The sequence below is a fragment of the Mustela nigripes genome, chromosome 17, assembly GCF_022355385.1.
Source record: "Mustela nigripes isolate SB6536 chromosome 17, MUSNIG.SB6536, whole genome shotgun sequence".
Lineage (NCBI taxonomy): Eukaryota > Metazoa > Chordata > Mammalia > Carnivora > Mustelidae > Mustela > Mustela nigripes.
In genome coordinates this window covers 15,720,039-15,747,869 of record NC_081573.1, presented here as the reverse complement: position 1 = coordinate 15,747,869, position 27,831 = coordinate 15,720,039, and the positions used below count along the sequence as shown (strand labels likewise).

Here is a 27,831-nt window from a genome sequence, read left to right as displayed (position 1 = left end):
AGTTTTAGTTTTTTGAGAAGCCTCTATACAGTTTTCTATAGCTGTTGTACCAATTTACTTTTTTTTTTTTTTTTAAGTAGGCTCCACGCCTAGCATGGAGCCCAACATGGGGCTTGAACTCATGACCATGCAATGAAGACCTGAGCTGAGGTCTAGAGTTGGCTGTTTATCCAACCCAGTCACCCAGGCACCGCCCCCACCCCCACCATTTATGCTTTTACCTATAGTGCACAAGGCTTCCCTTTTATCTACATCTTCATCAGTAATTTTGTTTTGTTTTGTTTTGGTAATAGTCATTCTGGCAAGTGTAAGGTATCTCATTATGGTTTTGATATGCATTTCCCTAATGACTAGTGATATTGAGCACCTTTTCATGTACCTGTTGGTCTTCTGTATGTTTTTGGAAAAATGTCTGTTCAGATCTTCTGCCCATTTTTTAATTGGATTGTTTCCCCTTTTCTGATGTAAGCATTTAGTATTATAATCTCTTTTTCAGTATTGCTTTATCTGCATCCAACAGATTTTGACACATTGTATTTGCACTTTCTTCCAGTTCTGTGTATTTTTAAAATTTCTTTGAAAATTCCTCTTTGGCATACAGGTTATTTAGAAATGTGTTGTTTAATTTTTAAATAATTTGTGGCTTTCCAGATAGTTTTTGTTATTATTTTGTAATATAATTCCTTTGTACTTTTTTGTTGTCTTTGTTACTGATTTTTAGTTTGATTTCATTATGGTCAGAAATGCTATGTATTATTTCAGTTCTTTTCAATTTGTTGCAATTTGTTTCACAGCCTATATTATCATCTCTCTTAGTCATTGTTCTGTGGGTGCTTGAAAAGAATGTGTACTTCACATTTGTTAGTTGGAGTACTCTATAAATATCTAATAGATCCTATTGTTTGTTCTTCTAATTTCCTATCGTTTCTATAAATTGCTGAGTGTGGGTATTCAAGTCCCTATAATCCCCTTTTTTTAAAGATTTATTTATTTTAGAGCAAGAGACAGACTGTGGGTGAGTGGGGGGAGGTGCAGAGAGAGAGAACCCCCAAGCAGACTCCCCACTGAGCGTGGACCCAACATGGGGCTCCATCTCATGACCCATAAGATCATGATGTGAGCTGAAACCAAGAGTCTGACACTCAGCGCACCCAGGTGTCCCTCCTATAATCCTTTAAAAAAAAAGTTTATGCCAGGTACCCATTCCTTCAATTATGCATTTACAAATTAAAAAAATGTTTAGTAGGAGAATCAGGTTTTTAAAAAATATTTTATTAAAAAAATAGTAAATGTATTCAGAAGTAGAGAGAGTAGTTTAAGGAGCCCTTGTATCTGTTGTGCTTACCACCTAGCATTAGTAGTCGTTAATATTCTGGCATCCTAATTCCCATCTAAAACTACCCTGCTGTCCCCTTAGCTGCTGGATTATTATTTTTTTTAATAAATTAATTAATTTATTTTCAGAAAAACAGTATTCATTATTTTTTCACCACACCCAGTGTTCCATGCAATCCGTGCCCTCTATAATACCCACCACCTGGTACCCCAACCTCCCACCCCCCCGCCACTTTAACCCCTCAGATTGTTTTTCAGAGTCCATAGTCTCTCATGATTCACCTCCCCTTCCAATTTACCCCAACTCCCTTCTCCTCTCTAACACCCCTTGTCCTCCATGATATTTGTTATGCTCCACAAATAAGTGAAACCATATGATAATTGACTCTCTCTGCTTGACTTCACTCAGCATAATCTCTTCCAGTCCCATCCATGTTGCTACAAAAGTTGGGTATTCATCCTTTCTGATGGAGGCATAATACTCCATAGTGTATATGGACCACATCTTCCTTATCCATTCGTCCATTGAAGGGCATCTTGGTTCTTTCCATAGTTTGGCGACCATGGCCATTGCTGCTATAAACATTGGGGTACAGATGGCCCTTCTTTTCACGACATCTGTATCTTTGGGGCAAATACCCAGGAGTGCAATTGCAGGGTCATAGGGAAGCTCTATTTTTAATTTCTTGAGGAATCTCCACACTGTTCTTCAAAGAGGCTGCACCAACTTGCATTCCCACCAGCAGTGGAAGAGGGTTCCCCTTTCTCCACATCTTCTCCAACAGATGTTGTTTCCTGTTTTGTTAATTTTGGCATTCTAACTGGTGTAAGGTGATATCTCAATGTGGTTTTAATTTGAATCTCCCTGAGGGCTAGTGATGATGAACATTTTTTCATGTGTCTGATAGCCATTTGTGTGTCTTGATTGGAGAAGTGTCTGTTCATATCTTCTGCCCATTTTTTGATATGTTTGCCTCTTTCATGTGTGTTGAGTTTGAGGAGTTCATTATAGATCCTGGATATCAACCTTTGTCTGTACTGTCATTTGCAAATATCTTCTCCCATTCCATAGGTTGCCTCTTTGTTTTTTTTACTATTTCCTTTGCTGTGCAGAAGCTTTTGATTTTGATGAAGTCCCAAAAGTTTATTTTTGCTTTTGTTTCCTTTGCCTTTGGAGACATATCTTGAAGTTGCTGTGGCTGATATCAAAGAGATTACTGCCTATGTTCTCCTCTAGGATTCTGATGGATTCTTGTCTCACGTTGAGGTCTTTTATCCATTTTGAGTTTATCTTTGTGTACGGAAGAATAGACATTGTTAAAATGTCTATATTGCCTAGAGCAATATATACTTTTAATGCCATTCCGATCAAAATTCCACCGGTATTCTTCAAAGAGCTTAAACACCCATTAATGATTACTGAATAAATTCATTATTTCACAGGAATTATGAAATTATGATATTCTAACTTCCTCATTTATTAGCTAGACTCATTCTATAAGAAACTTTTCCTCATATTTATTTGGTTATTCTGCAATAGGGATCTTATATGAAAAAAATTAATAAAAATCTAATTAATTACCTTTACTAAAAGTAAAAAATCTTACTTGTTTTCTCATCATACTCTGATCATACCCTAGTGCCTTCCTGACATAGCATGAAGACTTCTCTCCATTATATAGAGCTATTTAGTATTCCTCAAACTCATCATGTATTTTCCTATCTCCTCACCTTTACTGGCCTTCTCTGGGAAATGACCTTCCCTATCCTCCATTTTGTATTACACTTATCATCTTTCTTTTTTCTTTACTTTTTTTTTTTTTTAAGATTTTATTTATTTATTTGACAGAGATCACAAGTAGACAGAGAGCCAGGTAGAGAGAGAGAGAGGGAAGCAGACTCCCTGCTGAGCAGAGAGCCCGATGCGGGCTTCGATCCCAGGACCCTGAGATCATGACCTGAGCCGAAGGCAGCGGCTTAACCCACTGAGCCACCCAGGCGCCCTTTTCTTTACTTTTTAAAATCGATTTTATTTATTTATTTATTTGTTTATTTTTGCGAGAGAGTGAGAGAGTGCACACAAGTTGGGGGGTGGGGTGCAGAGGGAGAAGCAGACTCCCTGCTAAGCAGGGAGCACAGTATAGTACTTGTTTACAGGTCCCCAGGATCATGACCCAAACCAAAGCCAGACATTTAACCAACTGAGCCACCCAGGCCCCCATACTCATCTTTCAACTTAAATTTAACTAATAAAAACTTACTGTCCTCTGTCAAATATACCTTTAACTTTTTTGAGTCCTCAGTGTATTCTACCTAACAGATTTACTTTTTGACACTTTAGTGAACACATGTCTTCTTTTTTCCTTCTTTTAAATCTTTGATATTTTAAGTTGCTAAAAGATTAGAAACAAATAATTGGTTTCTTTGTTCCTAGGACTAGCATAATGTCTGGTCCTAAATTGCTCAGAAGCTGTATCCCAGGTCATTCATCTACTTGCTAAAAGACTAAAAGAGAGCCTATCTCATTCTTCAGCTTTGAAATATAATTAACTGACTGTAGTATAGAACAAATGGCAGAAATTCTTTTTTTTTTTTTTTTTAAAGATTTTATTTATTTATTTGACAGAGAGAGATCACAAGCAGGCAGAGAGGCAGGCAGAGAGGAGGAAGCAGGCTCCCTGCTGAGCAGAGAGCCCGATGTGGGACTCGATCCCAGGACTCTGAGATCATGACCCGAGCCGAAGGCAGCGGCTTAACCCACTGAGCCACCCAGGCGCCCCAAATGGCAGAAATTCTTAATTGGATTTCTTTCTTCCACAAAATATTGTGAAAAACTAGATATTGAATAGGTACCCTATATGAAAAATCATTTTTTAAAGTTCCTGTGTTACACAGGTGTAATGTACACATTTATCAAAACTTCAGATGGACATCGTGAATTTGTACATTTCATTGTGAGTATATTTTACCTTAAGAAAGGTAGACAAATATTATACTCTGGTTGATGATTTGCATTTTCAAGTATTTAGCACAAAGTGTACTGGCATTTATAGTTAACTCTGAACTGCATAGAAGTAAGATGGATTGATGGCTGGATAAAAGGACGGATAGATGTGTGATAAAACAAAAAGAATAAAATGCTAATTATAGATCCCGAGTGGTTTTCACTGCGTAGATTCTTTTAAATTTTCTGTATGTTCAAAATTTTCCATAATAAAATGGAAAATAAAATTTTCCATAATAAAAGGGAAATGGGAGGTGAGTTTTTACAAAGAGGAACCTGCTTGGATGGTGCAGTCATTTGGGCATCTGATGCTTGGTGTTAGCTCAGGTCATGAATGAGGTGTTGAGATCGAGCCCCACGTTGGGCTCTGCACTCAGTGTGGAGTCTGCTTGAGATTCTCTCTCTCTTTCCCTTTGCCCCTCCCACTCTGGCTCTCTAAAATAAAATCTTTTAAAATTAGGGGGAAAAAAGGAGGAAGTAAATTAACAACCAAACCAACATTCCAGATTCCTAAATATAGTCTCTCCATCCCCCAAAGCTAACTATTCACATTGAACAGGAATGTGCCCTTACAGGGATCGGTGTCCTTCAGGGATGTGGCTGTAGATTTCAGCAGAGAGGAATGGCAGCATCTAGACCTTGCTCAGAGAAACCTATACCGGGATGTGATGCTGGAGACCTACAGTCACCTGCTTTCTGTGGGTAAGCATAGTCACTTCCACAGTGTTTCCATTCTCAGTTGCTGAATGCTGTGAGACATCTGAAGTGTGATGGTTCTGTCCTTGATTTATCCAGGATTCTTTATCCCTTTGGGCATTCTGAATATTACTCTGTTCCTAGAAATATATGGTTCCATTCCTGAAGAAAAAAACTTCATTGAACAAGACTTTATTAATTGTGCTTTGAAACATAATTAGCTGGATCCAGTCCTTTATCATTTCTTACGAACAGGATATGAAGTTCCCCAGCCAGAAGTTTTCATGTTGGAGCAAGGACAGGAGCCATGGGCATTGCAGTGTGATCCACATCAGAGCTGTCCAGGTGAGCGAGTGTGACCCAGACAGATGGGAGAAAGGGGAGCAAATCTCAGCTGTGTTGAGAAAGACTGGCATCTCTGAAATGCTATTAAGATGACTCTTTTGGGAGGCTTTAACTTTTTGTTGCCTTGCCTGAAGACCCTTGGCATTGGCCGCTCAGATGACTAAATGCCTTCATCATGTCTAATCATCATTTTCTTTGGCTATTTTGGAATCTGGATTACATGCCAATCTGCCTCATTCAGGGTTTTGTTTTCCTTGGCTATGCTCCTTTTCTCAAACATTCTTTTTCTTTCTGCCTTCCCCATTGTCCAAGATTCTTTATGCATTCAGGCATTCATGGATCTGCTTTCTTTCAAAGTAGATTACACACTTCCACTCCTGGTAGTCCTCTGTCATTTTTCTTTCCACTATTGGATGCTTCAGAACATTAACTCCAACCAGCCTTTTTTCTCCATAGGCACTGACATAAGATTTCTTATTTCCTCATTCCCCATGCCTTTCATCTAACTGATGACTTTGTCACTTAACCTTTAGGAGTACTTTTCTGTTATTTCCTTCCAGTGTTGGTTGACTTCACACTGACTAAAGTCTCTCTGGCTCATTGGCTGATTTTTGTAATTGTTTTATTTCTGTATTTTACAAGATTGAGTTTAATCATGGTCCTCATTCAGGGCACACTGTCATCATCAGTCTGGGTAAAGATTTTCTATTGTAGTAGTTGGCCCTTATCCACAATTTCACTTTGTGCAGTTTCAGTCACCCGTAGTCTAAAAATACTAAAGGGAAAACTCCAAAAATAAACAGTTCATAAGTTTTAAAGTGTGTGCCTTTCTGAGTAGCATGATGAAGTCTGTTGCTATCCCACTCCATCCAGGCTAGGAGTTGAATCATCCCTTTGTCCAGCATATCCATGCTATAAATGTTACCTGACCATTAGTCAGTTAGTAGCCATCTTGGTTATCAGATTGACTCTCATGATATTGTAGTGCTTCTGTTAAAGTAACCCTTATTTTACTTAACAGTGGCCCTAGAGCACAAGAGTAATGAAGGTGGCAATTCCAGTATTCCAAAGAGAAGCCATAAAGTGCTTCCTTTAAGTGAAAAGTTGAAAGTCCTTGACTGAATAAGGAAAAAAAAAAAATCAGGTTCAGTACTGTCTGAGGATTCAGCAGGTATCCATGAGGGTCTTATAACATGTCCCCTTCAGATAAGAGAAGGAACTCTTGTATTTTGTTTTTTGATTTATTTCCATATCTTTTTCCCCACACCCATCTCACTTCTCACCATAGGCAGTTATTTTATGTGATAGAAACCTATTTTTTAATGCATGCCTATTTTAAAATTTAAAGTGACTTGGGGTGTTATTAATTTATGTAAATGCTGCTGTGCTATATATCTTGTTCTTTGCCTTACTTTTTCCACTTTTGTCCATGGTGGGTTATGTTCATAATGTTTATTTACTCTGACCAGTGAATTATATCCTAGAATATTTCCTTTCATCACTGTCACTAGCCTCTTCAACAAATGAGTCACCCTTTTCTCTGTGTTCAACATGGATGAGCCATTTGACCCTTCCCCTCTAGCCTCTGCTAACTGGTCTTTGAGCTAAAATATCATTCTCCTTTGAGAAGAGTTTAGGTTTCAAATGTTACAGCAGAGAATTTTTGAAAAAGCTGCTTTCTACATTGAGAAGGAAGGTGATGCTACAAGTGAAATTTTGTTATATTTCATTCTAGAAGAATTATGGCAGATTGGTGACCAGATAGAGAGCTATCAGCAAAGAGAAAACAAATCTTTAAGAGATGTTGCTTTCATCAAGAAAATTTTGACTACAAAGAAGGATTACATAGAAGAATATAAGGACATTAGAAAAATAATTCATGTGAGCCAAAACATTCTTTCACCAAAAAGACCCCACCAGTGTGACTCATTTGGAAATGCTTTGAAGTATAATTTAGATTTACACAGTCATTACAGAAACAGTGCATCAAAGAACATAAATAAGATTACTGAACATATTAAAATCTCTTCCTATACTCACCCTGAGTGTTCTCCAACAGGAGAGAAGTTATGGGACCATAATCAATGTGGGAAAATCCTCAGCTATAAACAAGCACCCTCTCAACATCAAAAAATTCATACTGGGGAAAAATCTTATGAATGTGCTGAATTTGGGAAGATCTTCACCCAGAAGTCACAGCTCAGGGTACATCTGAAAGTTCATACAGGAGAAAAACTCTATGTGTGCATTGACTGTGGCAAGGCTTTTGTAAAGAAGCCAGAATTCATTACACATCAGAGAACCCATACTAGAGAGAAGCCCTATAAGTGCAGTGAATGTGGAAAAGCTTTTTTCCAAGTATCTTCTCTCTTAAGGCACCAGAGAATTCACACTGGAGAAAAACTTTATGAATGCAGTGAGTGTGGAAAAGGGTTCTCTTATAACTCCGATCTCAGTATACATCAAAAAATTCATACTGGAGAGAGACACCACGAATGCATGGATTGTGGCAAAGCATTTACGCAAAAGTCCACGCTCAAGATGCATCAGAAGATTCATACAGGTGAGCGATCCTATATATGTATTGAATGTGGACAGGCCTTCATCCAGAAGACACACTTGATTGCACACCGAAGAATTCATACTGGAGAAAAACCATATGAATGTAGTAACTGTGGGAAGTCCTTCATTTCTAAGTCACAACTCCAGGTACATCAACGAATTCACACAAAAATGAAACCCTTTCTTTATACTGAATATGGAAAGATGTTCAATAATAGTTCCAATCTTGTCACACACAAGAAAGTTCAAATTAGAGAGAAGTCTTCCATATGTACTGATTGTGGTAAGGCCTTTACATACAGGTCAGAACTGATTATACACCAGAGAATTCACACTGGGGAAAAACCTTATGAATGCAGTGAATGTGGAAAAGCCTTTACTCAGAAGTCAGCACTTACGGTGCATCAGAGAATCCATACAGGAGAAAAATCTTATGTGTGCATGAAATGTGGACTAGCCTTCATCCAGAAGGCTCACTTGATTGCACATCAAATAATTCACACAGGAGAGAAACCTTATAAATGTGGCCACTGCGGGAAATCCTTTACTTCCAAGTCACAACTGCATGTACATAAACGAATTCACACAGGAGAGAAACCTTATACATGCACTAAATGTGGGAAGGCATTCACCAACAGGTCAAATCTTATTACACATCAGAAAACTCATACAGGAGAGAAATCCTATATATGTCCTAAATGTGGAAAGGCCTTCACACAAAGGTCAGACTTGATTACACATCAGAGAATTCATACTGGAGAGAAACCTTATGAATGTGGTACCTGTGGAAAAGCCTTTACTCAAAAGTCACACCTCAACATACACCAGAAAATTCATACTGGAGAAAGACAGTATGAATGCCATGAATGTGGGAAAGCCTTCAACCAGAAGTCAATACTCATTGTGCACCAGAAAATTCATACAGGAGAGAAACCTTATGTATGCAGTGAGTGTGGAAGAGCTTTCATCCGGAAATCAAACTTCATTACTCATCAGAGAATTCATACTGGAGAGAAACCTTATGAATGCAATGATTGTGGAAAATCCTTCACCTCCAAGTCTCAGCTCCTGGTGCATCAACCAATTCACACAGGAGAAAAACCATATGTGTGTGCTGTGTGTGGGAAAGCCTTTAGTGGCAGGTCAAATCTCAGTAAACACCAGAAAACTCATACTGGAGAAAAGCCCTACATCTGTTCTGAATGTGGGAAGACCTTTAGACAGAAGTCAGAATTGATTATACATCACAGAATTCACACTGGAGAGAAACCTTATGAATGCAATGACTGTGGCAAATCTTTCACTAAGAAATCACAACTCCAAGTGCATCAGCGAATTCACACAGGGGAAAAGCCTTATGTGTGTGCTGAGTGTGGAAAGGCTTTCACAGATAGGTCAAATTTGAATAAACACCAGACAACGCACACTGGAGACAAACCCTATAAGTGTGTAGTCTGTGGAAAAGGCTTCGTCCAGAAATCTGTGCTCAGTGTCCATCAGAGTATTCACACTTGAGAGGAACAGTATGAGAAAACCTCAGTGAGATCAGGTCTGATTGTACATCATTGAATTTTTTCAGAAAAATACACACATTATCATAAGTAGAAATACCCCATCAAAATGTCACACATTACTATATCAAAGAGGGCCCTGAATGAAGGGGGTCCTTCACACATTGTCACCATCTTCATTAAGCCTTGAGGCATTCATACAGGAAGAAAAGTAATTTTTGTCAATTTGGCAGATTAGAAGAAGGCTTCTCCTGAAAAATAGGATAGAACGGGGCACCTGGGTGGTTCAGTTGTTTGAGCATCGGGTTCTTGCTCTCAGCTCAGGTCTTGATCTCATGGTTGTGAGTTTGAGCCCTGCATTGGGCTCTGCACTGGGCATGGAGCCTACTTAAATATATATATATGATGGAACACTGTTACCAAATTCTGCAGAGGAAAGTTTATGTTATGTTGTCTTAATGATAACCCTGTTTACTGTGGAATAGGTAAAGTGCCAACAAGTTGAATGGTAGAACAACATAATATATACAATAGTGACAAACCCTAAGTTCTGTGAGATATTTGCTGCAGAACACACTGTCTAACAGTTTCAGGTGTGTTTTCATTCTTCTGTTGAATCTAACATGGTTGTGTGTATCCAACCCCCATTGAGTATTTCCATCAAGAAAGAGATAACTCAGTAAAAAAAGTTCTTTATGTATAAGGACACAAACCTCAAGAGCATATGTTGACTCATTATCCTCTAGCATCATGACTTGTAACACCCTTTAGCATCTACCAGTGATGTGTCTTTGACCCTTATGAATCCTTAGCACATCATCTTCTGACACCCATAAGTGCATTAGACACTCTGTCTGCTGACTGCCATGATCTCATTTAGCTCCCAGCATAGTGTTTTGTGAACTTCCACTACCCTCAGAAAGCTTCTGAGGTAGAATTTTTGGGTCATTTTGGTCAACTTTTCATCCAGTCTTCCTCATAGTTCCTCATAGTTCTTCCAGCTAATTTGCCTTCCTTAGAGCTGACATTTATAATAACAAGTCAGTAACTCATATTTTAAAAACCTCAACATTTGTTCATGTCTTCTCTGTGTCCATCTTCATGCCATGGGCTCCACAAGCACCTTCTCCCCATGTGCCTCAAACACATCAGTTCGGGTCCTGCCTCAGGGCCTTTGCACTCTGAAGAACAAGGTTCATTATATCCATTTGGTTAGCTCCTTCATACCTTCCAGTGGTACCTTTTCACAGAGGCTGACTGGTTTAAAATTTGGGTCCCTTCCCCTCTATCCTCCTTCCTTCTCCATAGCACTTATTGTCATGATACCCTGTATATTTTACTTGTCTGTGATTCCCAAACTAGAAAGTTTTTCCCTGTTTGTTCTCCACCATGAGCCTTGACCTGTGCCTGATGACAACAAGCATTACATAAATAAATGCACATTGTGGAGTTACAACCCTATTCATCATAGCTTCCCTTTGATCTTTTCTATATTGTGGTGTAGGATACTCCACTGGGGAGAACCAACTTGTCTAAAATACCAGGCTTTTTCATCTCTAGCTTTTACCTGGGCTGTGCCTCCTTCCTGGCCCTAAAACTGAAACATCACCTTAAACCTTTTGGCCTGATGACAGCCACTTTAAAGAAGGGAAAACCTATACGGTGGAATTCCCACATAGATGCTTGGGTGTTCCGAGATTTCTTACCGTGTTTCAGAAAGCTCACAGTGAGCTCCAAAATCATTGCAGAAGAGCCTCACTTTGTCCTAGAATGCACAACCTTACCCCACCCCAGACCCTTACTGCATACCTACTCCTCGTGCTCTGACAGGCCCAAAGCTAATAGTATGAAGGGGCTGAAAGCCAAAGGGCAGACCATCCTTGGAAGTTAGGTGTCCAACCCAAGACTGGCAGCAGTGGCCTCTCAAATGCAGGCAGAGGGTCTGATTGAACACTTAGCTTCTGGGCAGCCAAACTGAACCAGCAGAATGGTTCCTCCAGGTCAGTGCACTGGTAACAACTGGGAGTGGGAAGTAGTGGGGTTGTGTAGAGATGCTCTTGCCTTTGTGAACAGCATAGTGACTGAGGATCGGGATAAAAACCTGGTCAAGGGGGAAAGCCCTTTAACCTCCTTACCTAGATTTCATAGTGCTTAGTGACACATCATGTTACTTCACCTTAGATCAGTGTCTGATTCATCTTTAGCTTCCCTTCACCTTACCCTTTCACAATATCTGATGATCTACGATATGCCTTTCTCTTTGAACAATGTATGGGGGACAACCCACTGTTAACTCACTTTAACTCATCCCGTACTGTTATCTGGGGCTTCTCTAAGTCTTGCAACCCACAGTTCTGCCTCAACGTAGGACAGTGTTTACTGAGCCCTCAAGATAGTATCTGGAGACCCTCTTATCCTACCCCAGCACAGCATCTGGACATCCATTATCCCTCTTTTCCTCCACTACTGTGTTTATCATCCCTCTTTAATTCCAGGAAATAGCGTCTGGAGATTTTCTTTTTACCTCCTCCAAAATTACCTCCAGCATAATGTCTGTTACTTCATATGTGACAAAGTCTAGTAACCTCTATACTCCCCATTTATTCCTACTTTCATGAAAGTGGTTACGGATGGCCACTTATTCTACAGGTCCTCAGAATAGGGACCTGTGATATACCACCCCGACCATCCAACTATTAACACTATCTTCTGATACTTTCTCTGTACTACTAGTAGGATGGTTTGTGATCTCCCTCCATTACTTGTCCATCACAACAAAGGTGACTATTTCCCTCTTCCCCACCTACCAGTGTCTGTAATGATTGCCACAAGTAAGGGCAGTGACTGATAAATCACCACAAACCACATTTTCATCTGCATTTTGGAGCCTCCGCTATCCCCTCTCTCTGTAGGACCTCCACTGAAAACCAGCAAAAAATCTACTGATGTCCATTACCCAGAAACACAGTATCTATGACCCCTCCATTAAATCCTGGTAGTATTTGCTTTTCCCCTGTTGGTCCCCACTAACATAATGCTGATTCCCCATTGCTTCATGAGGGCCCTGAGTGGCTACTGCAAGTTCTCCAGCATTACTTCTCCATATCCCCACTGTTTGCATGGACAGGAAAAGGGTTGAGGATGAGATCCTAGCTTCATATATCCCTCTGGGGAATTAATGGCCCAGAGGGGGCTAGAGAGGATCTAAGGGTGTCAGGAGATCACAAGCTGATCTTCCCGTGATGCAACTAGAATAAACAGAGCTATGGATGTGGATCCAAATCCTGCTTCCAGCACTTACCCGCTGAGGGATTCTGGGCCAACCCAGCAAACTTCCCCCCTGGGCCTCAATCGCCTCACCTATAAAATAGAATTGTGGAGAATGAAGTAACTTAATGTAAGTCAGGGCTTATTAAAGGAGCAGGGCTAGTGGAGACCAATGAGGGTATCCTGTTATTTTTAATAACATTACTAGTTATATATTGACACAAGCATTGGATCAACATCTGCTTGGCTGTGCCCAAACCTCACAGAGGGAAATGTTATTTTATTGTAAGTTACTTTCAGTTATTTCTCTTTTATATGTATTATGATACTGTAGTACTGAGGTATTTTTAAAGTCAAATTTACTGAGGTATTTATATAAGATAATATTCACCCTTTTTAGTGTACAATTCTTAATTTTGATAAATGCATGTATTTATGTAATCATCATAATCAAGATAGAGAACATTTCCTTCACTCCCCCAAATTCCTTCCTATCCCTTTTTGGGCAGTTTCTCTCCTATTTCCAGCCTCTTGCAGTCACTAATTTGATCTGTTTCTTGTCTCTATAGTTTTTCTTTTTTCTACCATGGTATAAAAATATATGTGTATCCATATATAGATAAATACATACGTTTGTATCTCCTTTTGAGTCTGACATCTCATTTTATGAATATTTGTGATTCATCCTCATGGTTGTATGAGATACAGATGGAAAATAAGGTATGAGAAGATGCTCAACATCATTAGGAAGATGCAAATTAAGACCATGATGAGATACCACGACACACTAGAATGGCTTGAAAAAAATTTTTAAATAGTACCAAAAGTCGTCAAGGATGCAAAGCAATAGAAACTTTCATGCATTGCTGCTGGAAAGGGAAAGTAGTTTATCTACTCTGAACCAAAATTTGGTAAGTTCTTATAAAATTAACCATATATTAACCTTATGACCCAGAAAACTCACTCCTCAGTACTTAACATATAGAAGTAAAAAATTACATGTGGACTGAAATGTTCACAGAGACTATATTCAGGGGCTCCTGGGTGGCTCAGTTAAGCAGCTGCCTTAAGTCATGATTCCAGGGGCGCCTGGGTGGCTCAGTGGGTTAAGCCACTGCCTTCGGCTCAGGTCATGATCTCAGGGTCCTGGGATCGAGTCCCGCATCGGGCTCTCTGCTCAGCGGGGAGTCTGCTTCCTCCTCTCTCTCTCTGCCTGCCTCTCTGCCTACTTGTGTTCTCTCTGTGTAAAATAAATAAATAAAATCTTAAAAAAAAAAAAAAAAAGTCATGATTCCAGGGTCCTGGGATCGAGCCCCATATTGGGCTCCCTGCTCAGTGGAGAGCCTGCTTCTCCTCCCTCTGCCTGCCGCTCTGCCTACTTGTGCTCTATCTCTGTCAAGTAAATAAAATTAAAAAAAAAAAAACCCAACTGTATTCAATTGCCAAAAGATTGGGAACAACCCAAATATCATCAGTGGGTGAATAATTCAACAAATTGTAGGACATCTATACAGTGGGATACTACTTACCCATAAAAGGGAATGATTTATTGACACAAGCTATAATGGTGATGAATCTCAAAAGTATTATGTTTCACCATGTGATAATTTAAATTATATTTGATAAAAGATTATTAGATATTAGATTATAAATATAAATAGGTTTGTATAATTTTTATGTGCATATCATTACATACTATAGTAATGTATATTTACAATATATAGCAATATTTATTGTATATTCCTTATAATAAAATTTATTTTATGATATATAATATGTATTGTATGATTATTGAATTATGTCATTTTTATAATCTACCAAACTTTCACATAATACTTAAGTTATTTGCATTTTTACATGTTTACATTTAATGTTTATAGCACAGAATTGTAACTATAATAAAAGGGAGCATATTATGGTCTTAAGAGCCTGCAGTTGTAGCTGGTCTGTATTTTTATTGTCAACAGCTCAGCACTGGCTTTTCTTAACATCAAGGAAGCTTGCTCCACTTTGCCCAGCTGTGTTCTCTGAGAGTACTCTGCTTCCCCAGTGAGAACCCCCTGACACCATCCCTCAACGATTTTATGTGAAGTAATACTTCTTGTGATCACTTTGTGTTTTGTACTATACTTGTGTTGCAAGTACCACCATCTGACCTGATACCAAATGGGTTTTTTGTTCACCCCTCCCCACTGGACTTTCAACCTCATGATGCCCAGACTTTGTCATATTCCTACTGTATCCAAGGCACCCAGTACAGCATTGGATGAAGTAGATACTCTGTATAAGGTTTTTTTAAAGATCTGTTCATTCATTTGAGAGGGAGAGAGCTTGCTTCAGTTGGGGGAGGAGCAAAGAGAAACTCTTCAAGCAGACTCCCTGCTGAGCATGGAACCTGAGGTGGGGCTCAATCCCATGATCCACCACATCATAAGATGAAACCAAGAGTCAGATGCTCAACCAACTGAGCCACCCAGGCATCCCTCTGTTTAAGTTTGCTAAATAGAAGAATGAATGATAGTATTAGCACCAAGGTTGACCAAGTGCCCTACACCAAATGAGCTAAAATCATGGCTATTGGGGGGGAGGCAGTGAGGGAGGAAGGGTAGGTTGGTTACCTGTCCTCTAATTCAAGATTTAATGTACCTTCCCGCACCTTCCCACACCTCACCCTAAGCCCTAACCCTTCCTCACCCAACCTCAACTACCTCATTCTTACTCTTCCCAGTATATCTGACCTATATCCTTCCCCCAGCGTCCTCAAGGTCAAGGCTCAACTTCCTGGTGGCAATGGGCAAGCCATGTAGAATGGGGAAGGACAACAGCAGAGACCGACAGGCAGGGGCCATGCTGTCAGCATTCACGCCAGCATTTATGTATCCCATCATGCCATATGGTCTGCCCTGCCTCCACCAGAAGAACCACCAGCGGATATGAAACCTTGGGGACAAGAGGAAGGTGGCAGGGCTGAGGCTTCCCATCTCCAGGTACCTCTCTGGACAATAAATATAACACAATGTGGCAGCTGCTGACCCTATGGCAAAGTCCAGTTAAAACCGGATTGCCATGGGCACTTGCCCTAATAGCAGAATAGGCTAAGCCCTCCACCCTCAGCCATCAGTTGGGGTACTGGCGCTGGTGTGACTATTATCTATATTATACCCTACCACACCACATCCCACTTACCATGCCATATATCATACCATACCATACACAATACCATACCAGTTATTAACCATTTTACTTAATTCCATAAATATACTGATGCTATTATTGAAGTATAATTAATTTATATTAAATGTCTATCATTTATATTTAAATATACATTTATATTATTACACTATGCCTAATTATTATATATATCATGAATTATATATAGTGAATAATACAAACTGATGCTTAAAAAGCCTATATCCCTTCTTTCAGACACCTTCAGGCCACTGATGTTTGTACTATATTAACACAATGATAGTGCCACCTCTAGAGGTGAAGATTTTCCCCCTTTGTGAAATGAGCTCAATTAGATTACTCCTATAGTGATGACTGTACTATTTTAATATTTATTATAATAGGCATTGCTATTAAAACAATAACTGGTGTTCTGCTTCCATCTGTGAAACAGGACAATGAAGGCAGTACTTTAATACAATCATTTGAATTATATTAAGGTTATGACTATGATCGGGGGGCCTGGCTGGCTCAGTTAGTAGAGCGTGCAACGCCTGATCTCAGGATCATGAGTTCCAGGTCCATGTTGGGAGGAGAATTACTTAAGAAGATATGACTATAATTAATACCAATTCTGAGAACCCATGCTATGTTCCATTACATCCTGGAAAATGGCATGTTTATAATGCATTGCTGACTGTTTATTTCTATGTAACAAGCTACCCAAAACATCATCTTAAAAAACAAACAAACAAACAACAACAACAACAACAAAAACAGGACAGTCAGCTTTAAATTAAAGCAGCTAGTTGAGGCCTGGGAAGCTTACCTCCAACAACAACAAAAACAGGACATTCAGCTTTAAATTAGAGCAGCTAGTTGAGGCCTGGGAAGCTTACCTCCTCTTCCTGAAAGTCCACATGTCAGGCCTTCAACAGAATGACTACAATCCATAGTGACTGTCTCCTTCTAGCACTGCTGATTACCAACATCATCAGCTAATCTTAACCATCAAAGACTCCTCCTCTACCTGCCCTACACACAAACTAAGAGTCATTTTAACTTATTTTACCTCACGTAGATGGTTCTTGGATAATAAATTCTATTAGCACCTTTTTGTCACTGTAACAAATCAAAACATGTTCCCAACACTTCCAAATCCTCCCTAGAAGGGACATAATCTATGAGGAATCACTTAGTCAGTGATAAACTGGAGTTTATCTAATCAGAAGAATTTTTTATTGAGGTATAATTACCACACATTATATTGTAAGGGCTTGCCGCTCCCAGAGGAACTTGCTTGTGAACCCCGATGTAGGGGTGGGGCAGGCCAGGTGGAGATGTCCAATCGGTGCAGCATGTGTATATCCACTAGGGTGGATTGAGATCCGATTGGCCACCTGTATAGGGGTGGGACTCAACCAACCACATAAAGGTTGCTGCGAGGCTAGCAGGGGGAGAGAGAGCTGCGTGGGAGCAGGAGGAGAGCTGCGCTGGAGCAGAAGAGTCGACGGGAGCAAAGAATCGGTGGAGTGGAGGAGCTATAACAGCTCTTGTAAGAGCAATAACCGCTGCAAGCGGTCCCACCACTGGCGGTCCCTGCGCCCCGCCTCCCGCGGTCCTGCCTCCGGGGCACCCAGCCGCTGCCTGCAGCTTCCAGCAGCCCCGAGCAGCCCAGACACCAGCGGTCCAGCTGTCAGTGGTCCCTCGATGCCTGCGGCCCTGAGACTCCAGTGGTCCAGCGGCCCAGCAGTCAGCGGTCCTGATGCCTGCAGCCCCTGGATGCCAGCGGTCCCGAGACGCCAGTGGCCCAGAGATGCCAACGGCCCCTAGCCACCAGCAGCCTTGCCGCAAAATGCCTTGCCACCCCGAGCCACGAGCGGCCTTGTCCGCAGCAGTGGCTTCCTCTGGGTGGCAACCTTGTCAGAGTAGCATCGTGGGGAGCAGAGTCTGTGTCATCCGGGTTGTCGTCCTTGTCATCGTCGCTGTCATCATTGCCTCTTTGTCGTCGGGAGCAGCCTCGTCCGGGAAGCGGTCTTGTCCAGAATGGCCTCTGGAAGCGGTCTTGTCCAGAATGGCCTCTTCTTGGGAGCGGCCTTGTCTGGGGAGCAACCTCATAGAGCAGCGGCTTCATCATGGGAGTGAACTCTTCTTGGGAGTGGCTCCGATCATGGAGCGGCCTCATCTGCAGAGCAGCCTCATCTAGAGCAGCCTCATCTGGAGCGGCCTTCTTGGGAGTGACCTTGTCGGGATCATTGTCCTTGCCTTTTCGTAAGAGATAGCCCTGACCGGTCAGTTTGATTCTTGATGCTTGGCGTGAAATAAAGTTTTGTTTGACCTTCGCTTTGTATCAGTCTCGTTCCTTTGATCACGGACCCTAACAATATTAGTTTCAGGTATACAACATATTGATTCGACAATTCTACACATCACTCTGTACTTACCACAAGTGCAGTCACCATCTGTCACCACACATTGTTACAATATTACTGACTATTCCCTAAGCTGCACTTCTTATCTGTGTGCCTTATTCATTTTACATTCTATTTCACCCCCCCAACCCCCTTCTGGCAGCCACCAGTCTGTTCTCTGTGTTTAAAAATCTGGTTGGTTGGTTGGTTGTTTTTTTTTAGATTCTACATGTAAGTGAAATCACATGGAATCTGTCTTTCTCTGACTTATTTCCCTTAATATCATACCCTCTAGATCCATTCATGTTGCAAATGACAAGATCTTTTTCTTTTGTATGGCTGAGTAATATTCCATTGTATACATATCCATACCACCTCTTCTTCAGCCATTCATCCATCAGTGAATACTTGGGCTGCTTCTATATCTTGGCTACTGTAAAGCATGCTGCAATAAACATAGGGGTACATACATCTTTTTGAATTAGTGTTTTCATATTCTTTGCCTAAATACCCAGTAATGGAATTACTGGGTAACGTGGTATTGGTATTTTTAATTTTTTTAGGAAATTCTGTATTGTTTTCCACAGTGGTTGCACCAATTTACATTCCCACCAATAAGGGTTCCCTTTTCTTGACATCCTCCCCAACACTTGTTATTTCTTGTCTTCTTGATACAAACATTCTGACTAGTATGAGGTGACACCTCATTGTAGTTTTCAGTCACATTCCCCTGATGATTACTGCTGTTGAACATCTTTTCATGTGTCTATTAGCCATCTATTTGTCTTCTTTGGAAAAAAATGTCTATTCAGGTCCTCTGCCTATTTTTTAATCAGATTGGTTTTTGGTGAACTATATAACTTCATTATATATTCTAGATATTAACCCTTTATCAGATATATCACTTGCAAATATCTTCTCCCAATCACTGGGTTGCCTTTTTGTTTTGTTGATGGTTCTTTTGCTGTGCAAAGCTTTTTATTTTGGTGTAGTCTTAATAGTAGTTTATTTTACTTTCATTTCCCTTGCCTGAGGACATATTCCTAAATATGTTGCTAACATTGATGTCTAAGAGATTACCACCTATGTTTTATTTAGGGAGTTTTATGGTTTCAGGTCTCAATCAGAAGAATTTCTAGAGATGTGCTGTTAGAGAAATATAGCAACTGGTCTCTCTGTGTAAGGTTATCTTCCGGCAAGTAATTTAGAATTTGCCCTCTGAAATCATTGCCTCCTTTCATATACAGTTCTGGTTATTTAATTTCTACTCCTTGTTGATAGGGGAGCAGTTAGATTTTGTCTTCTCTGTCCTTCAAACCATCACATTGTTTGCCCTTCCAATCAGGGCTTCCCTGCTGAGGAACTGGACTGGACTTCTAGAATACCTATACCATATACTATTTTTTTTTTTTACTCATAAGCAGAGCTTTCTAAGTCAGACAATCTCTTCAGAGCTAAGGAATGAGCCATGAGAAACTATGAGGGACCGGGAGGAACAAAAGGATATCTCTCAGTGGATGAAATCACAATCACAGGAGTAAGAACTTAATACCCCAGTACATCAGTGAGGAGTCAACACCTTTCAAACATCTGAAATCCCCCCTCAAAGTCCTAAGGCCTATGCTGGAAAGATCTGAGTTATAGGGGAAAATGTGGTATCTTTTCAGGTTGGATCCTAACTTATAACCACCTACGCTTTGTGTGCTTTTCTTTGCTTATATTTTCTCACATTCGCAAAAAGGGGGAATACACTTTTCCCCCAATGATTACCCTTTCACCTGTATTTGTCCTTAGTTTTCAGTAGTTTGACTATGATAAACCTAGGCATTTTTTTTTCCACTTGGGTTTCTTGGGGATTCTTGAATCTATAAAATTTGTGTTCTCACCTCTTAATAATTTTCATACAGATCTCTAAAAATTCACCTATTATTACTTCAAAAATTTTTTACATTATCCTACAGGTAACTGAGGAAGTATTCTCTTTTAAAAAATATCTTTTTTCTCTGTTCTTCAGTTTAGACAATTTATATTGATCCATAAGTTCACTGACTTTCTTTTGTCTTTTCCTGGCAAAGCCTATCTGCTGGCAAGCCCATTCAATGATATATTTTCAAATATGCTATTTTTTGCTCTAGAGATTTATTAGGTTCTTTTTAATACATTCTCTTTCTACCATATCTGTTCATTCATTATAAGCATATTTTACATCCTTGAGCATAAATACAATGGGTGTTTTAAAAAGCCTTTAAACACTCTGTAATTTAGCATGAATCTGCTAATTCTACCAACTGGGCCTTTTGGGGTTGGTCTCCAACAATTTCCTTTTCCTTTAAGTATGGGCAACATCTTATTTTATGATGTTGTTCAGACTTAAATTTTATGTCACAATTTTGCATTATATCCTTGACATTGTAAATGACGTTTTAAAGACTGGATTTTGCTATAATCATCTGAAGGATGATTATATTTGCTTGTACAATTTTGTGGGACTTGAACTCAAACTCTCTCCTTAGCATAAGAATCTGAATTCTCTTTTAGTATTAGCTGAGCTATAAAAAGTCAGCCCCACACATACATAGTTCAGGAGTCATTCAGGAGTCAATCTAACTGCCCTGCTCTTTCTCCTTTGAAGAGTTCTTTCCCTTCCCCCCCCCCCCCTATTTTCCTGCTATTGCAGTCCTGCTAAAGGACAGCCCGTAGTTCTTGAAACTGGTTATAACTCCTGATTTTTAGCTGACTTATATGGCACTGCCTAGGACCTGCCCTCAGGTGAAAAGTTGATTATTTAATTGTAGAAGGCTATCAGTCAGTCTTGTCTGATAATTATTATTTCATGCATTCCCAACAGTGTGACAATACTCCTAACGGGGCAAAAATTGGTTCTTGGAGGATTAGAAAAAAATCTTAAGATGGCTTCTCATTTGTGGCCCTTCAAAACAGCATAGTACATACAAAGATACGTATCTGTTATATTTCCTAGGGATAGGGCTAATGATCAGGGGCAAAATATCTTAAAAGGCTTCTGGGGGAAATAATGAAAAAAGATGGAGGAAAAAAGAATTGATAAGTTATATATTCTTTAGGATTTTCTATGAACACCATCGTATCTGTAAATAATGACACTTCTTTCAAATCACTGCACCTTTTTTTCTTGCCCTACTGAATTAGTAAGAATCTCAATTAAAATAACAAATTTTGATAACAAGTATCTTTGTCTCGGACTCCTGGGTGGCTCAATGGGTTAAAGCCTCTGCCTTCAGCTCAGGTCATGATCTCAGGGTCCTGGGATGGAGGCCCCACTCTCTGCTCATCGGGTAGCCTGCTTCCCCCTCCTCTCTCTCTGCCTGCTTCTCTGCCTACTTGTGACCTCTGTGTGTCAATTTTTTTTTAAAAAAGATTCTATTAAGAAAAATATCTTTGTCTCATTCTTAGATACCAACGGAAAGGTTTCACCATTAAGAAGGCTGTTTTCTCTAGGAACTTTATACATACCTTTATGTGACTGAGGGAAGTTCCCATTTTGTCTTTGCTGAAAGATAAATTCTACGAAATGTCTTTTCTTCATCTATTCATGTGAGAATATATGATGATTCTACTTCATTATAGTAATGTAAATTACACTGATTTTCAAATGTTAAACCTACTTGCATTCTGACAATATTTCAAATTAAGTCATATTTTCCTTTTCATATACTGCAAGATTTAATTTATTATTATATTGTTTTGTATATTTGTTCTCATCAGAGAGAGACCTATAAATTTCCTTTCTCCTGCATGTCCTTATAAAGTTTCAGTATCCATATTTGCTTCACTTCATAAAATAAATTGGAGTGTGTTCCAACATTTATCAATTCTCTTGAGACTGTATGAGTGGGGTTTTCTCCTTAAATCATTGGTAGAATGAAGTCACATGAGATTGAACTATCGTAAAGGCTTATAGTAATGGATTCAATTTCATTACTAGGTGTATGACGCTTCACATTGCCTGTTCTCCCCCAGCAAAGCTGATTTACTGTGTATTACTAGGAATTTGTCTGTTTCATATAAGTTTTCAAATGTATTGGTATAAACTCTGTATGAAATCCTTTCATTATCTTTTTAATGTCTTCAGGATTCAGAGCGACCCAATTTTCATTCCTAACTTGTGTTCTCTCTCACTCTCTCTCTGTTCATCTGACGGAAATGCAAAAGTAAGTGTGGCATATTTATACAAGGAAAAATAAATGTAGCATTTTCACACAAAAATGAGTAATAAATGACGTGGGAAGCAAAGGCAAAAGAAAAAGTTAAATTTCTTACTGCCTACAGTCCATTGACAAGACCTTGAAACAGGTTGAGTGATCTTCCTCTAAGAGCTCAGCTGCCTCGATGTTGACACTTTGCTAAGGGCAAAAGGCAATCTTAGTCCAACGCCCCAGAATCCTGTAAGTCTTATTTAACATATAAAAATTCCCTTGGTAACTTCTTTTACCTCTTACCCTCCCCCCAAGATATATGCTGGAAATCATCATCATAGCATATGGCCCACTGATATACATCTTAAGAGTCTTATGACTAAGATTTTATTAGTTAATAATAAATGACTTTTTCCTAACAATAGCCAGCCTCCTCAAGATTCTGGAAACCTTGGGGCACCTGGGTGGCTCAGTGGGTTAAGCCTCTGCCTTCGGCTCAGGTCATGATCTCAGGGTCCTGGGATCAAGCCCTACATCGGGCTCTCTGCTTCCCTCTCTCTCTGTCTGCCTCTCTGCCTAGTTGTGATCTGTGTGTCATATAAATAAATAAAATCTTCAAAAAAAATTCTGGAAACCTTGCTTCCAAAATTCCTTAGAGACTTATGCTATCCCTAACTCCCTCCCAACTTAAAGCATATAATCATTCACTCCTCATAAACCCAGTGCAGCTTTTTCTGCCCATGGGTCCCCATGCTTTAATAAAACCATCTTTTTACACCGAAGATATCTCAAGAATTCTTTCTTGGCCATCAGCTCCAAACTCCAACATTTCCTACATCAATAAATAACCCAGAACTACATAAAACAACATGCATTCAGTGAATCACACAAACAATGTTGGTCAAGAGAATTCAGACGCAAGAGAATATACTGTGTAATTCCACTGATATAAAATTTAAACATTGCCAAACCAATCTTTGTTGTTAAGAGATATGGGCAGTGATCATTCTTGGTGAATGAGAAAGAAAACAGAAGAGAACATGAAGACATACTTTGAGATGCTGGTAATGTCCTGCTCCTTGACTTGGAGAGCAGTTAAATAAATGGATGTGTTCAGTTTCTGAAAATCCATCCAGCAGTACTTAGGCTATATGTGCTTTTAGGTATGTATGTTATATATCAAAGAAGTTACTATTAAAAAATCAGGAGGCCTTGTGCTTTTTTGCTCCAAAATGGAAAGAGCTTGTAAGTGATCACTACTGTCCTCACAGCAAGGAAAAGGGTAAGCTAACTGAAAATAATTCTTATTTCCCCCAGAGAATTGAGGTCACAGGGTAAACAAATGGTCTGAGAATGGAGAGATAGGCAAAGAAAATCACAGAGAACCTGAAGGAAAAGTTACTATAGTCAGGGACTGGTAGGAACTGATGAACTGCTAGAAACTGAGTGCGGACCAGCTTGACAGTTAAAAACTCCTATATGGCCCCACTTTCTTGAGTTTGACCTCTAAGGTCAAACTTTCTCAGAATGAAGATCAGAAGAAATTCCCCTCAAGCTTTTAGGGGATTTTATTTATTTATGTGACACAGAGGGAAAATAACCGTTCTGAAATATTTTAGTCTGTTATCCACCTGTCCTCAAGGGAAACTAATTTACCAGAGACTAACCAATGTTGAGGAAGGGAAATTCCCATCCCCCTCCAGCCCTCCTGTGTCACCTAACTAGGGTGGTGAGGGAGGGAAGGACCTGAGAAGAACTTGTGCAGGTCACAGCTCAGGGTCGAAGGCAAACAGAGACTAAGACCTAAAATTCTTCACCACTCCTACATCTCTTCTACATCAACAGGATTCTTGTATAAAAACAGGGTTAGAGCTGAAAAAAAGAAAAAAATCCACAATCTTAATAGATCAGAAAATTATGTAGCAAAATTCAAAACCCTTTCATCATAAAAATAGTAAACAAAATCCTTGTTAGTTATTTTGTGGATATCGACAGACTGATACTAAAGCCTGTATGGGGAGGCAAAAGACGAGAAGACCTAACACTACTGAACTACTAAGTCGGGGGTCTGACAATCATCCATGCAAATCTTTATAACACTTCCCTCTTTGGTTATGCTTGCGAACGCTATTCCTAAACCATTATTACGAAACCTATACAGTATTATCACCAGATCACTTTCACATTTAATTATTCAGTCAACGTCGAATATATCCTAGTGTAAAGTATTAAGTTAATCTTACTTCACTCCCACTTACCATTACTAAATGTAGCTAACACAGTGTATTGAGAAAACCAGCCCATTCCCGGCAGTACCAAAAGTTACTCTCCCGTATGTTATCACCAGGCTGCAGCTAGCTACCTTAGGAAACACAGCACCAGAACCTTCGCCATGGCCCTGGGGCCGCACCAGTGACCCTACCTTGCGTCTGGCACCCACAGGCCTGAGGCTTTGGACAGCCGCCAGTTCGGGACGGCCCTTCCCTGCCTTCTAGCCTGATCCGGACCACCAGGACGCGCGCACCGCGCCCTCTTCTGTTTCCCCTCCACCGTTACCACCCCTCGCGTGGCGGACTCCTCAGAGCGACAACTCTCGGGTGTCCGCGGAAGGATGTCGGCCAACTAGCGCTCTAGAAAGGCTTCTGGGATTCGGGCTACTTTTCCCACAAGCCACCGCGGCCACGGACCTTCAAGCTCGAACTACATTTCCCAGAGAGCAGCGGTCACGGCGGATCTTTGGCTTACCTTCCATTTTCGCGCTGTTCTCGCGCTGCGCACGGTGAGTTGAATTCATCTCAGGATGTAAGCCGCGCAGGGTGTCGATAGGCTGGGCTTTGGACAACCAAGTTGATCGGGGGTGGGGGAAGAAGCGTTCAAAGCGTGGAAGCCGGTAGTAGGGGCGACCAGTTGTTACCGCGATCTCGGTCCTGTGGTTCCAGCACCACAGAGGAGGGTGTTGGGTGTCGGTAGAGACTGATGGGGAGGGGGCGAGAAGCGCGCGCGCGCGCCGAGATGTGCCTCCGTTACAGTTGGGTGTGGTGCGACTGTGAAATGAGGGTGAGACAAGTGCGCGTGAGACATGTGCCCATGTAATATGCATTTGGTTGCATGTCTTTTACCTGTGCGGCGATTGCTGTGGCTCTGTTGTGTCATTGTCCCTGGCTCTGGATTCCCTGCTGCGTCCTTCGTCTTCTCTCCTTTCAGCTACTTGTGGCTGCCACAGAGGAACGGCTTTTAAAAACGAAGTTGGAGGTTGGGAACGCCTTGGAAATTCCTTACTTGGGAGCTCTGAGGAGCAGCCACGTTTCTCAGAACCACGGCGTTCCCAGAGATCTGACCGCAGGAACTTGCTGTAAACCTTACACAGATTACACGCTGCCCTACTTCCATCTATCTGTGTGACCAGGGCGGGCGTGGACCTAGGAATGTTGTACAACGAAGTCATTCTGTGCTCCAAGAAAAACCCGGCGTCCTATAACTCCCTACCTGGTCCTGCCATTCCCCGAAAGAAGGAACCTGATAAGGGAAATTGTTACATCCCCCCCAAATCAGTGTTTGGGCTAGTTTTTCTTTCATAAAATTATTGGTTTTAGGGTATGCTTTCCTTTGAAATGTCGTAATCCCGATCTGCTTTCTTCCCAGTGGATGTTGGGTACTATTACGGTAAACCTCGTTAACATTCTCGTGTTCATTGGGTTGCCATTCACATCCTCCTGTGTATTCTTTTTTTTTTTTTTTTAAGATTTTATTTATTTATTTGACAGAGATCACAAGTAGGCAGAGAGAAAGAGAGAGAGAGGAGGAAGCAGGCTCCCTGCCGAGCAGAGAGCCCGATGCTGGGCTCGATCCCAGTACCCTGGGATCATGACCTGAGCCGAAGGCAGAAGCTTAACCCACTGAGCCACCCAGGGGCCCCCTTTTGTGTATTCTGTTAGAACCCAAAAAGATTCAGATTTTGGGGGTCTAGAATCAAGGACATTTTCCTGTTTTTGATGATGTGAAAAATTAATGTTCAGTGTTATGGAAATGTTTAACGATTAACCCATATGGTTGAATATTATGCAGCTGATAAGATAATGTTTATACAGGGGCACCTGGGTGGCTCCTTTGGTTAAGTGTCCCAACTCTTGGTTTTGGCTCAGGTCATGATCTGGGAATGCTAAAGTGGAGCCCCTAGTACAGCTCCCCACTCAGCAGGGAGTCTGCTTGGGATTCTCTTCCTTTCCCTCTGTCCCTCCCCCATCATGTGCATGCTCTCTCTCTAAAATAAATCTTTTTAAAAAAAAAGTATTATGTTTATACAGAGTTAGACTTAAGGAAAATGTACACTCTATAATGTTAAGTAATACTCATATCTATCAACAGTAATGCCCTGGAAAAAGTTTAATTATATACAGATCTCACTTAAGAAGGTATTACTATGAGAAGTTTTTCAATTATTCAGTTTTCAATTTAACTGTTTATTGAGGAAGAGTAGTGGTGTAGCTACATTTATCAAGCATCTGTTGTGTACCAAATGCTCTTGTACCTTTATTACATTCTGTGATACAATCTGCAAGTACCACTTACTTGAATTGTGTTCATTTTCAGTAGGATCTTGGTAATGAAAGTGTTGGGTAGCTATAACCAAAGGATATCCAAAGATTGTAGGTGTAATTTGTTTCCCTTTAATACTTTCTCACATCATGCATAGAGTTCAGGTTTCATAAATACAAGAATGAACAACCTGTTCTTTATTTTTTCTTTATGCTTTTTTTTTTAAGGGTTTATTTATTTATTGAGAGAATGAGAGAGAGAATCTCAAGCAGATTCCACATTGATGGCAGTGCCCTACCCAAGCGTTGATCTTACGACTTGGGATCAGGACCAGAGCTGAAATCAAGAGTCAGTTGCTCAACTGACTGAGCCAGGCTCTATTTTAACATTTGTCATATGTTGAAATGTCTTTGAAATATTTTGAAATACCTTATATTGTGGTGATGGCATTAATGAAGGTGTGTTGTAAAACGTGCAGTACCCTAAGGAACTTCTGATAAATATAAAATACTCTTATTCCTACCACCCAGAGATAAGCTATTAATATTTTTTCCCTTTAGCATATGTGTATTGTTTTGAAGAGTATGATCGTATTAATTAAGTCTAAGAGTCAAACCATAAAGAAATAAGAATCTGAGTTTGAAAAAAGAGTCCATGAGTTTTATTATATGTGCATGTGAGTGGAAGAGAGAAGTGACAATTTCTGGTTTGAAAAACTTTTCAGATATTTACATCTTTTAAATAATAGAAGTAACCATTAAATTAATTACCAGGGCAGCAAGTATCAAATAGACAGTCTTTCAGAGTTAGATTTTTCTTAA

General features: G+C 40.2%; 1 protein-coding gene and 1 long non-coding RNA gene across 6 annotated transcripts in view; one reads left to right on the top strand and one right to left on the bottom strand.

The window, feature by feature from the left end:
• Nucleotides 1–27,831, top strand: part of LOC132005366 (zinc finger protein 573) — a 67,249-nt gene that overhangs the window by 10,361 nt on the left and 29,057 nt on the right. For 3 of the 5 annotated variants that reach the window (XM_059382411.1, XM_059382410.1, XM_059382408.1), the window contains exon 1: nt 25,186–25,253. Coding sequence is in view for 1 of the 5 variants with exons in the window: in XM_059382415.1 (XP_059238398.1) it covers nt 4,915–5,041; nt 5,291–5,380; nt 7,116–9,394 (2,496 nt within the window). In the remaining 4 variants the exon portion in view is untranslated. Of the gene's footprint in view, nt 1–4,914; nt 5,042–5,290; nt 5,381–7,115; nt 9,395–25,185; nt 25,254–27,831 lie in introns of those variants that run through there. The other 2 variants (XM_059382415.1, XM_059382409.1) reach the window with 2 other exon arrangements.
• On the bottom strand, nt 10,130–25,122 carry LOC132005367 (uncharacterized). Its single transcript, XR_009400781.1, has 2 exons — nt 24,897–25,122; nt 10,130–12,813 (listed from the first exon to the last, which is right to left on the bottom strand). It is a non-coding gene; the product is annotated as an uncharacterized LOC132005367 (long non-coding RNA).